This window comes from Lacerta agilis, chromosome 14 (assembly GCF_009819535.1).
Source record: "Lacerta agilis isolate rLacAgi1 chromosome 14, rLacAgi1.pri, whole genome shotgun sequence".
NCBI lineage: Eukaryota > Metazoa > Chordata > Lepidosauria > Squamata > Lacertidae > Lacerta > Lacerta agilis.
Window position 1 is genome coordinate 23,653,841 of NC_046325.1, and position 12,524 is coordinate 23,666,364.

General features: G+C 41.1%; 2 protein-coding genes across 2 annotated transcripts; both read right to left on the bottom strand.

Moving 5' to 3' along the window:
- Window positions 1-3,752: 3,752 nt before the first annotated feature.
- LOC117057844 (olfactory receptor 6N1-like) lies at window positions 3,753-4,703 on the bottom strand. Its single transcript, XM_033168686.1, has one exon. It carries the CDS (start codon window positions 4,701-4,703, stop codon window positions 3,753-3,755), a length of 951 nt encoding a protein of 316 aa, XP_033024577.1.
- Window positions 4,704-10,040: 5,337 nt separating this feature from the next.
- On the bottom strand, window positions 10,041-10,988 carry LOC117057845 (olfactory receptor 5B21-like). The gene has a single exon (XM_033168687.1). It carries the CDS (start codon window positions 10,986-10,988, stop codon window positions 10,041-10,043), a length of 948 nt encoding a protein of 315 aa, XP_033024578.1.
- Between the last annotated feature and the right edge of the window lie 1,536 nt (window positions 10,989-12,524).

The window sequence follows — 12,524 nt, forward strand, 5'->3', positions numbered from 1 at the left end:
AGTCAGGAAGATAAGGAAAATCTTTCTGTATGCCACCACAGCCACGGGAGCAAAACATCTGGAGAGTGACCAAATCCCTATCAGATCAGAATGGTTACTAAAATTGATAGAATATGCTGAACTAGACAGTCTCTCCAAAAAGATTAAAAATAAGCAAAAACAGGAGTTCATTGATAATGGGAAACCTCTAAAGAGTTACTTAAAAAAAAAGTGTTGCAATCTGAATTCAGTAGCAGCTTTTGTATAAGCTCTGTAAATAAAGGTTAAATGGGTTAAAGTAGATATGTATACATAGATGCATATTAATATTTTATTATGATTTTGCTGATAAATTTAGGTAATAGGTTGATGGAGTGAAAAGATGTTGAGAAGGACGGGAAGTCAAATTTATGAAGAGATACCGTATATACCCGAGTATAAGCCGACCCGAATATAAACCGAGGCACATAATTTTCCTACAAAAACCTGGGAAAGCTTATTGACTCAAGTATAAGCCGATTCACCTTTGCCGCTGTGGAGGAGGAGGAGGAACGAGCAGCCCGAAAGCAGCCCTTCCTCTTCCTCCTTTGCCAGGTTTGCATTTATGTGAGCAGTTCAGGAATGGAACAAGCTGCCTGGGGAGAGTAAAGAACCGCTGTTCCTGTACACTTCTTAAGGAATGGTTGACTGGGATGAGCGGGCAGCGGCGGCACGAGTGGACAGAAAGGGCTCCTTTCTCACCGCCCCCACCACCCGCCTCATTCGAGTATAAGCCGAGGGCAGCTTTTTCAGCACAAAAAATGTGCTGAAAAACTAGGCTTATACTCAAGTATATACAGTATACTTCTTTGTTGGAATTTTTATTTTGATGAGTTTGATCTACAGAATATAAAATGTCTTTGCTGTATGGATGCAACTACGGTTAATAAAGCATAATAAATAAATAAAATAAAAAATTAAACCTACAATTAAAACATCAATTAAGACAGGCTGCTTAGGCAGAGAGCTGAATAGGCCATCTGAATGTTAATATATCAGCAGGAAGTGCATTCCATAATACCTATCAGGGACTGGGCAGAAGAGAAATGGTGGAGACCGCCTCCCCAGCTTGACCCTTTCAGGGAGGAAGAAGAGGAAGACAGTTTAGATTTACAACAGGGATGTCATGGCTCAGAGGCAGATGAGGGTGTTAAAGAAATTTGCCCATAAATTGTAACCTTCCTTAAGGGAATTGCAACTACCCAAAAGGCATGTTTTAGGCTCTTAATGGTTGGGAGTAAAGAACAGAGACCAAACCGGGAAAATTTGAAGCAAGGCAACTTGTAAGCCTGATCTTTATTGCAAACAAAGAAATGACTGTTGCAACAGGGTTCCTTGCTTCACGAGAAGGAACCCCGAACAAAGGGCAAGCCCTGATATTTATACACTTGGTTATTCATACAGGACAATACAAGCTCATGGATTACAGAAGACATCAGACTAGGCACTGCGTGAACGGATTTGCAGGTGAGTGACATTTGTGAAAAACATCTGTGTTAAGGACAGTACTTGTGGGTGATTTACATTGTTTTTCCTGGGTGGTGTCAGTAAGAAGCTTATGCAAACTCGTTTGTGATACATTTACTGATATGTTTTCTTGTTTGCAGAGTGATCCGGAGTGACACCTGGAGTGGGCTATTAAGGAGGGAAAGAGGATTTGAACATTTTGCCTGTGGGCTGTTAAGGATATACAGGAAGATAGTAATGATCACTTTTAAATAAACTTGCATTTTGTGCATGAGAGTATGTTTTTTGTGTGAATGAATGTATGGTTTTATGAATGGGATTCATGCATGATAGACTCAGTAGATTGCACTGCACTGCTGAGGCAACCTCTGACAGGTCTCCATTACTTTATCTCTCCCTTGCAACATAATAGATACATTTTACATTCATGAAGTTACAATTTTACACTACTAAAGTTACATTTAGTATAGACATACAAGCTTCTATAAAGTCAAGAGAAATTACAATGTTTCTGTAAAAAGGCAAGTTAATATAGTGTGGCAGGAGAGAAGGGGAAGGGAGAAGGGGGGAGAGGGACAAGCAGAATACAAGCAGAATACACATACAGTGGGACGTCTACTTATGGACATAATCAGTTCCAGAGGTCCTTCCGTAAGTCGATCAGGGTCACTGGAATGCAGAGACATTTGGCGGCAGCACACTTCTGCACATGTGCAGATGGCGGCAGCTGCTTCTGCACATGCACAAATGGCAGAAGCCGCTTTTGAGCATGCGCAAATCATGGCAAACCCAGTATTTACTTGCGGGTTTGCAGCAGCCGCAACTTGGATTGGGCCCAAGTAGAGGCAGTCGTAAGTAGAGGTTCTACCGTATATTTGAAAACATGAGCATTTACAGTTTTCAGTACATTACAAGAACTTGCGGAAACCTCTTTATTGTTAGCAGCAAGGATCCGTCCTTAATTGATACAGGGACATATACTGTTTTGTCTTAAAATTCTTACAACAAGGGGGAAAGTTGGGAAATAATGGGAGAGGAGGAGGAGGAAACAACAGGGAGTGACAGCTGATGGACACAGTATCTTTAGAAAGCATTCCAGACCCATCCCTCTCCCAGAACCCAGTGAGCCTTGAAAGTAGGAGAGCAAAGAGCTCAAAGAAAAAGGGCACGTAGCACCACCCATAGGAGAGAAAATGAGGATGACAAATAAGGAAGTGGAAGAGACAGGGGGTGGAGATTCACTCAGGACAATGCCATTATCCAAGAGGTTGAGTTCTATAGCTTCTCTCTGTATATACTGAACAAAAAGTGTATGGTAAGAAACATCTCCATATCTTTGTATGTTCCTGGGCAACCGGCCGGGAGTCGCTGGCAGCAGCCTGACAATTCCAGTGCTGCACTGAAAAATATTGTTGGGTTCAAAGAAATGTAAAATACCACTGGGGAAGAATGGTGCCTTAGAGGAAACCCACTGACGATCAGCTGATTGGTGGTGCCTGCAATGTCGCTTTTGGCATAGCTAGAACTTTACCCGCCCCACATCTGACATCATGAGTCCCTGTCAGGGAAAAAGATTGGGTATAAATAAATATATGATGATGACCATGATGGTTATGGATAGCATCATATTTGCCACACCATTCAAGTGGGAAAGGTGGGACAAATGAGTAGGCCTTTTAGTTCTAATAAGGCCACGGGCTGTCGGTTCCTCACTCCTGTTAATAAGAAAATGCTTGCATGTGTGCCATGGGACTCCCATACATTTATCTGCAAAATCAAAACAGTGGCTAAATATAAAAGGCATTCTGGAAATTTAGGGTGGTGGTGGCTCCACCTATATGTTTACTGTACAGTCTTGCAATATATTTATTCTGGGCTGCTTCACATGACATGGCAAATTAAAGTGTGGCATGCTGCAAACTGAATAAATATGTTGGAACCCAGAAGCAGGTCACATCAGCTTTACTCTTCCTTATTGACTAACTACAGAAGGCACAACAGTTAATCTAAAATTTATATTAGTCTTGCAGTTAAGGATTCTTCTTAACCACGATATGTTAACCACGATATGTAGCCAACATTCTATGGTTACTGACATGAACCATGATCCCCATTTCAGATAATGCAAACCTTAGCATAACTGCCATGCTGTATTGTGGTTAAAATACTCAGAAGGAACAGAGAATATGTAAATTTCTCCCTGGGAGCCTACAAACCCACATGGCATACTTTGGCTAATGCTGATGTGTGAACAAGCCCCCTGCAAATTATTCTAAAACCTTGCATTTTTTAATGGCTCTCCTTAAGGCTTCTTTCACCTCTTTGTTCCTCAGGCTGTAGATAAGGGGATTGATTAGAGGGGTTAAGACTGAGTAGAAGACTGAAAAGATTTTGTCCACTTCCCACAATGCGTCCTTTTTTGGAAGCACATATACAAATATTAATGATCCATAAAATATAGAAACCACAATAAGGTGGGAAGAACAGGTAGAAAAGGCCTTTTTCCTCCCTGTTGAAGATGGGATCCGTAAGATGGTGGCAATTATATGAACATAAGATGACAGTGTCAGCAAAAAAGGAACAGCATTTATGATTGACAGTATATGAACCACCAGTGTCACCAAACTGGTGTCACTACAAGAAAGAATGATCACCGGTGTCATTTCACATAGGAAATGATCAATTTCACTGGGACCACAGAAATATAGTTGAGACATTAAACTTACTACTATTGTCATAACTGTAATCCCACACAGCCAGGACCCAGCCGACAAGAGAAAGCAGAGTTCCCCATTCATAAGAGTGGCATAGTGGAGGGGCTTACATATGGCTAAATAGCGGTCATAGGACATGTCAGCCAACAGGTAGCATTCAGCAATTACTAGGGTTCCAAACCAAAAAAACTGTGTGAAGCAGCCACCAATAGATATAGTTCTATCCCCTGTCAGGAAGCTGGCTAACATCCTGGGGAGGACAGTTGAAGTGTAGCAGGTCTCCAAGTAGGACAGGTTTCCAAGAAAGTAGTACATAGGAGTATGGAGGTGATGATCAGAGACTACCAGAGTGATGATAATGATGTTTCCAACCACAGTCACAGTGTAGATGGTTACGAACACCATGAAGAATGGAATTTGTAATTTGGGGTCATTCCCAAATCCCAGAAGGGTAAATGTGGTTATTGATGTCCCATTGCTTTTGTAAAAATTCTCCATAGTCATGGTCACTGAAATTAAATTGCCAAAATTATAGTGTCTTTGGGTGTTATGTCCCAACATTCATAAATTGCCATTATTTTTAAAATTCACTTCAAATACAAATTGGAAGCATTTCTCCCATAGTCTTAATGGAGTGGTGCATTTTTATGAAGCATGGATATAGGTTGGACTGGAGAATCAGCTGAAGATTGCAACTCAGTTGTGAAACTTCTTGTTGCACTTTCAGCAACTCATTTTCAGTATTCCCTAGATCAGAGAATATTTATTGATGGTAGGCTATATAAACTAAATAAGTAACAAACTTTACAGTTAGCTGATAAACAATAAAATAATAATATTGTGCAACAAGTTGTGGGTTGTCGGTCTGATTCTCTGGTTACAATTGAGTAGGACTATGAAACATAGGAGCTCTAATGATTCTTATGCTTCATTCACTACAAGAAGAAGAAGAAGAAGAGTTTGGATTTGATATCCCGCTTTTTACTACCCGAAGGAGTCTCAAAGCGGCTAACATTCTCCTTTCCCTTCCTCCCCCACAACAAACACTCTGTGAGGTGAGTGGGGCTGAGAGACTTCAGAGAAGTGTGACTAGCCCAAGGTCACCCAGCAGCTGCATGTGAAGGAGTGGAGACACGAACCCGGTTCCCCAGATAACGAGTCTACCACTCTTAACCACTACACCACACTGGATGCAAGAAACAGTTCTCATTGAGCTACTCATTATAGTCACAGGACTGGGTACAGAGTATCTTAGCTGCATTAAACTCCCTTTGAAATAAAGGAAAGATTTCAGTCAGGACTAGCATGTCCCATTTATTTTAATGGGACCAAAGTTCATCTAATTTAGTTTGAATCTATCTCAAAAATTATTACCCACTGAGGCTTCATTCACATATACTTTCCACAATGTGGAAGAACTTCAGTGTCATATGCTCCTGCATTGCAAAGCAGGAGTGATGTGAAGCTAATAGTTTCTGATTCCCAATATTTTAGTAATGACATCAACATTAAACTCACCTGCTCAGAGGTAGAAAATTTAAGATGACCTTGACTATCGTATTAATGGACTGTAAACTCATTCACTTCTGCTACTGAAAACATCTTAGACTTGTTCCTCCATTCTGTCTGTATGGCATTTACCGCTAGCTGTGTTCGGTAAATTCTGGGGTTCTATTAAGAATAGACATAGATCATAAAAGCCTGGAGTCTGCCCACTCTTTGTGTAAAGGTAACAGTCATAACCACAGGGGAAGGGCTGTTCACAAGGGTCTTTCCTCCTAATGACATCTTCCCTCTCAATAACAGTGATAAGGTATGAGAAAAATAATAATAAATGTACCTTTCCTCTTTACCATCCGGCAGAATAGCTTAGTGATTTATTTCCTCAGCAGTGATGGCCACATTAAGCTTGTCTTGCCGCTTCAACATGACTGCAACTCATGCTATCATGTTTTGAATGAAGAGGGTTTAAAAGGTGATGAATGGCCACAAGAGATTAGTATGAAGAAAAACCTCTTCCATTTTCTAAGGACTAAGCTTAAATTGTTCTTCTGTGGGGAAAGCGCACATTACCTTCGTAAACAGATGATGCTACTCTAATTATGACTGTGCTGATGGGTTCTATGAAAACGTGGCAATGAGATAGGAATCTTCAGAACTTTATGTAGCCTACTTAGTTGGCTAAACTCAGTTTGAGCCATCATAATTTGATGGATATATGGTGCCAAGTGGTGGGATGGAACATTGATTGGACAACACTGTGGCCAGGTTGGAGTCTATGGTTTGTAAGAGGTCTATCAGAGTCAGGCAAGGGTGCACCACAGTTAAGATAGGCAGCTTAGGTAGGGACAGGAGCAAGCTGGTAGTAAATCAGATTGTGCAAGTTGGAGTTAGCACAACCTGCATATGATGATGATTGTGATGATGATGATGATGATGATGATGATGATATAATTATTTCTTATACCTACCCCTCTGACTGGGTTATCCCAGCCACCCTGGGCAGCTTCCAACAAAAATACAGGGGGGAGGATGGAATCAAACAGTAAAAGCTTCCCAAAACAGAGCTGCCTTCAGATGTCTATGAAAAGTTGTATAGTAGTTTTAACTCTGACATCTGACAGGAGAGCATTCCACAGGCGTTCTGCCTGGTTCCCTGTAATTTCAATTCTTGCAAGGAGGCCCTTGGAGCTGAACCTTGGAGCTGCCTGGGTTGAACAATGGGGTGGAGCTGTTCCTTCAAGTATGCAGGGTCAAAGCTGTTTAGAGCTTTAACGGTCAACACCAACACCTTGAATTGTGCTTAGAAACATACTGGGAGGCAATGTAGATCTTTTAGGACCAGTGTTATATGGTTGTGGTGGCCACTCCCAGTCTGTAGTCTAGCAACCACATTCTGCATTAATTGTAGTTTATGAGTCACCATCAAAGGTAGCCCCACATAGAGTGCATTGCAGTGGTCCAATCAGAGCATGTACCACTCTGGAGAGGCAGTGGTCAGGAAGGTAAGGTCTCAGCCAGCATACCAGATGAAGTTGGTAGATAGCTGCCCTGGGCACAGAGTTGACCTGCACTTCCATAGAGGTCCACAAATAATATCCAGCCTGTGCACCTGGCCCTTTAGGGGCACAATTAAAACATTCAGGAGCAGAGAGTCCCCCATGCCTGCATGCCCCCTGTCCCCCAGAAACAGTACCCCTGTCTTGTTGCAATTCAATTTTGATCCATTAACTGCCAGACCTGCCAGACTGTCATGCCTAATAAGCACAGCAGCTCATCCCCAGTAGGTCTTGTCCTATGGATCAGTTGCCAAGACTGAAAGTCATTGTCTCCCCGCAGCCATCTAAGTTCCCTCCTCTCCAGGGATTTTCCCAAGCAATCAGAGACTGAGCCTGTGTGAAACCAACATCTCCTCCACCCTATTCACACCTCTACTCATTCTGGGAGACCAGCAGGGAGGGAAGCTTGTCACAGCAGGAGGGGGGACACACCCATGACTATTCACCAGCCTGACTCATCTCTGCCTCTTGGCCTCTGTCCTCCCCTGCTGCACTTCCCAGGCTTTGAGCCTTCTTCCCTTGGTGGTTCTCCAGCTGGTTCCTCCCATTCTCTTTGTCCAACCAGTCCATGGCAGGTAAATAGATGAAAAAGTTGGCAGAATGCCCATAGAGATGGAGCATCTCATATTTCAGCAGGAAGTGCATTCAGTAACTCCAGTGCATTCCATAACACCAGGGCTACCAATTGAAAAATCTTGATGAGTTCATAGAAATGTTGAAGAACATTGGGGGGGGGGGATAGACCCCAATGCTGATCTGCTGGTCAACAGTGTGTGCAAACACATTTTTGTGGTAACTTTAGCATCCCCACATCTGGCATCATGGTGTCATACTTCCCATGCCATGGAAGTGGAAGTGGTGGACCAAATGAAGACACTTTTTAGGCTGAAATCATGTTATAAAGAAAACATTGGAAGGAACTGATACATATTGGTACTATTATAGCTATGCAGAACCCTTCTCAGCTCAAGAACCACATTTCCTTCTAAGCTTCACAAATGATCTTTTGCTGTGGGGGGTTCAGCCACGAAACCCAATGAGAGATCATACTTGCAAGCCAGGCTTCACAGAAGATGATTACATAGTGCTGGCTTCCCAAAATATCATGTAAGGACAAACGTTACTCAAAGGTTCATCACTTGCAGAGCGCCATCTGATTCAGTTGATTGATGCATTAAATTTATATACTGTACCAGACTTTCTCCAAAGATCACAGGGTGGTTCAGAACATAAAAATACAAAATGAGAGCACAAAATACATAATAAAACAAATGAAAAAAACAAACAAACTAATAACCTCACCCACACAAACACAATTAAAGGGCCATAGGCTGTTAGTCAAAGACCTAGTTATATAGAAGTATTTTGCCTGATGCTTAAAGATATATAGTAGAGGCACTAGGCGAGTCTCCTTGGCGAGAGTATTCCAAAAAGAGGGAGCAACTTGCAACCACAGAAAAGGCCTGTTCTTGTGTTGCCACCTTCTGGACATCTTGTGGATGATGGAGTGATACCTCTTTATGAAGAATGAATTGTGGATATCGTTTTGATTGGAGAATCCACTGAATATTACAACTCAGTTCTGAAACTGCTTGTGTCACCTTTGGCAACTCAGTAGCTCCTTGAACCAAGAATATTTATTGATGGCAAGCAATGTGTGCTAAATAAGGAAGTGGGGGCCTGCCAAATCAATAGATTCAGTAAAGGGTTAGAATTTGAGCAAACTTGTAAATACAAGAATTTTGCAAGGGCTGGAAATAACACCAGTCAGCTTCCTCATGAGTAGAGTTGCCACATTTGTTCTGGCAAAATACAGGAAAGGATTGGGTAGTGATCCCCCCCCCCAGTGCTGGAATGACTTCAAAACAATCCATTACAATAACATACATGGTTTACAGTGTTTTATTCAATGGAAAAACATAGCAAAAGCACTGTTTACAAGTATAAGAAAAATATTGCATATTACTTGTATAGCATGGCTTTGTAATGCTAGCTGGTTTGACACAAACCAGGATGAAACATCACAATGACGATGTATATCCCAATCCAGTGGAAACTATCAGGAAATGTTCCAACAACAAAACTGAAAGGAAACAAAACCAAAAAACTATGTTTCTGCTGAAAGTTCCAGTCAGAAAGTCACTCTGTGTTGAGCCAATAATCTCTCCCTCTCTCTCCTTGACCCACCATGAGGATATATTGTCAATCCTTGCCACATTAAACAGTTCTTAAAGATACTTTGGCCACCTCATGAGAAGAGAAGACTCCCTGGAAAAGACCCTGATGTTGGGAAAGATGGAGGTCACAAGGAGAAGGGGACGACAGAGGATGAGATGGTTGGACAGTGTTCTAGAAGGGAATGGCATGAGTTTGGCCAAACTGTGGGAGGCAGTGGAGGATAGGGGTGCCTGGCGTGCTTTGGTCCATGGGGTCATGAAGAGTCAGAAACGACTGAACAACAACAAAGATAATTGAGTGGAAGTTGACACAGGACAGATGAAAGTTGACTGAAATCAGTCATTTTTTATCAGTTCCTTAGAGCACCAGTACTGAATATCAACACAACTGTTCCCCATCACAGAGAAGATCCTGTCCATGCCCCCTAGAATACTCAGAATGTCGGAAACAGCATATTAGGTAGATCAGATGTCTGAAAATACAACTACCCATCTTGCACCCACTCCTTTTCTCTTGGCTAGGAGCAGAGCAAGTATTAGCTTCTCTGCAGGAGCCTGCCCATTCACAATGTCATTTTAAGGCATATTTTGGCTAATAGTGCAAATTATGTTAAAACCCTGCATTTGCTTATGACTCTCCTTAAAGCTTCTTTCACCTCTTTGTTCCTCAGACTGTAGATAAGGGGATTGATTAGAGGGGTTAAGACTGTGTAGAAGACTGAAAAGATTTTGTCCACTTCCCGCAGAGCTTCCTTTTTTGGAAGCACATATACAAATATTAATGATCCATAAAATATAGAAACCACAATTAGGTGGGAAGAACAGGTTGAAAAGGCCTTTTTCCTCCCTGTTGAAGATGGGATCCGTAAGATGGTGGCAATTATACACACATAAGACATCAGTGTTAGGAGACAAGAAGGAATAGCATCTATGACTGAGACTATGAGACCCACCAGTGCCACCATAGTGGTATCACTGCAAGAGAGATTAATCACTGGTGCCAATTCACAAAAGAAATGATCAACTTCACTGGGACCGCAGAAATTCAGTTCTGACATTAAACTTACTACTATTGTCATAACTGTGATCCCACATAGCCAGGACCCAGCTGACAAGAGAAAGCAGAGTTTCCCATCCATAAGAGTGGCATAGTGGAGGGGCTTACATATGGCTAAATAGCGATCATAGGACATGGCAGCCAACAGGTAGCATTCAGCAATTGCTAGGGTTCCAAACCAAAAAAACTGTGTGAAGCAGCCACCAACAGATATAGTTCTGTCCCCTGTCAGGAAGCTGGCTAACATCCTGGGGAGGACAGTTGAAGTGTAGCAGGTCTCCAAGCAGGACAAGTTTCCAAGGAAGTAGTACATGGGAGTATGAAGGTGATGATCAGAGATTACCAGAGTGATGATGATGATGTTTCCAACCACAGTCACAGTGTAGATGATTACGAACACCATGAAGAATGGAATTTGTAAGTTGGGGTCATTTCCAAATCCCAGAAGGGTAAATGTGGTTATTTCTGTTCCATTGCCTCTGCCAAAATTCTCCATGGCTTTGGTATTGCAATTAAAATGCTAAATTTGTAGTATCTTTAAGTGTAATATGCCAACATTCAAATATTACTAGGATTTTTTTAATCTCTTCAGATATGCAAGTATTTCTCCTATGGTTAGTCTTGATGGAGTGGTATATCATTATGAACAATGAATCATGGATATAGTTTGGACTGGAGAATCAGTTGGAGATTTTGACTTAGTTGTGAAGCTCCTTATTTCACCTTTAGCAACTTGTTAGTAGTATTTCCCATGTCAGAGAATTTTTTTTTTGATGGTAGGCTATATATTCTAAATAAACAACATACTTTATATTTAGCAGATGAAACAATATCATAAAAATATTGTGCTGCAAATTTTTGGTGGTGATCTAGTTCTCTGACTCCAGTCAAGCATGACTATGCATCATATGAACTCTTCTGCATTCACTACAATGGAAAGAACAGATGTCAGTGTGCCACCCATTATATTCATAGCATTGGATACAGAGTAATTTAGCTACATTGGACTCCCTTTGTAATAAAGAAGTGATTTCAGTCAAAGCTAGCATATTCAATTTATTTCAGTGGGACCAAAATTCACCCAAAATAACTTGCATCTTCCCAAGGCTTCATTCACATACACTTTTAACAACATGGAGGAACTTCTATGTGATATGCTCCTAGGTTGCTGAACATGGGTGAGCAAACGATAAAGGTTTCTGTTTCCAAATTATTTAGTAATACATCAATATAAAATTCAACTGCTAAGAGGTAGAAAATTTCAGTCAACCTGACTTTTGCATGAATTCATTTCATTGCCGGTGCTGAAAATAGCTTAGAATTGCTATTCTACTTTATGTGCATGGTGGTTGGTAAATTTTGGGGCTCTATTGAAAAAAAATCAGTAGATCTTAAAAGCCTGGCATCTGCCCACCCTTTGTGGAAAGGACTGAATAAAAGGGTATTTCCTCCTAACTGGCACCCTTGATCTCAACAGATTTAGAAATTCATAGGGAAGGTATATGTTATGGACCTGGTGTGTATGTTCTTACAGTTCATTCAACCACTTTGCACCCTACAAGGTAGTTCCTACCACATTGTAAAGAGGAGCTCATGTCAAAGAGTAAGAACTAAGGAAGCAGAGGTGCATCAGATCCTGCAGATGTTTTGAGCTGAGCAAGATCATTTAGAAGTGATAGATAACTAATTGCATGGAGAACAAATGTAAGAAGTCTCAAATTATAGTATATTGAATTTAAATAAATAAAATTGGCCTTCTGCAGTGGATCCCTGAATGATCACAGGTCCTCCAAAACATTTCTAGTTAATTTATCAATGTCCAATATAGTTCTCATGAAAATGTTGTGCAATTGTGACATTTGAGACCAATTTGGGTGTTTCTGCAAAGGAGAAATGTCTGAAGAATTTCAAGCAAAATCCCAAAAAACAACAACCCAGAAAGAAGATCTCTATGACATGTAATGTGAAAATGTGAGATCCATGAGAGCATCATTCAGAAAATACATCTGGTGTACTAATGCTCTATGAGCTA

What these genes read in the sequence shown, in the direction of transcription:
- LOC117057844 (XM_033168686.1), bottom strand. Translation starts at nt 4,703, where the DNA reads ATGACTATGGAGAATTTTTACAAAAGCAATGGGACATCAATAACCACA.
- LOC117057845 (XM_033168687.1), bottom strand. Translation starts at nt 10,988, where the DNA reads ATGGAGAATTTTGGCAGAGGCAATGGAACAGAAATAACCACATTTACC.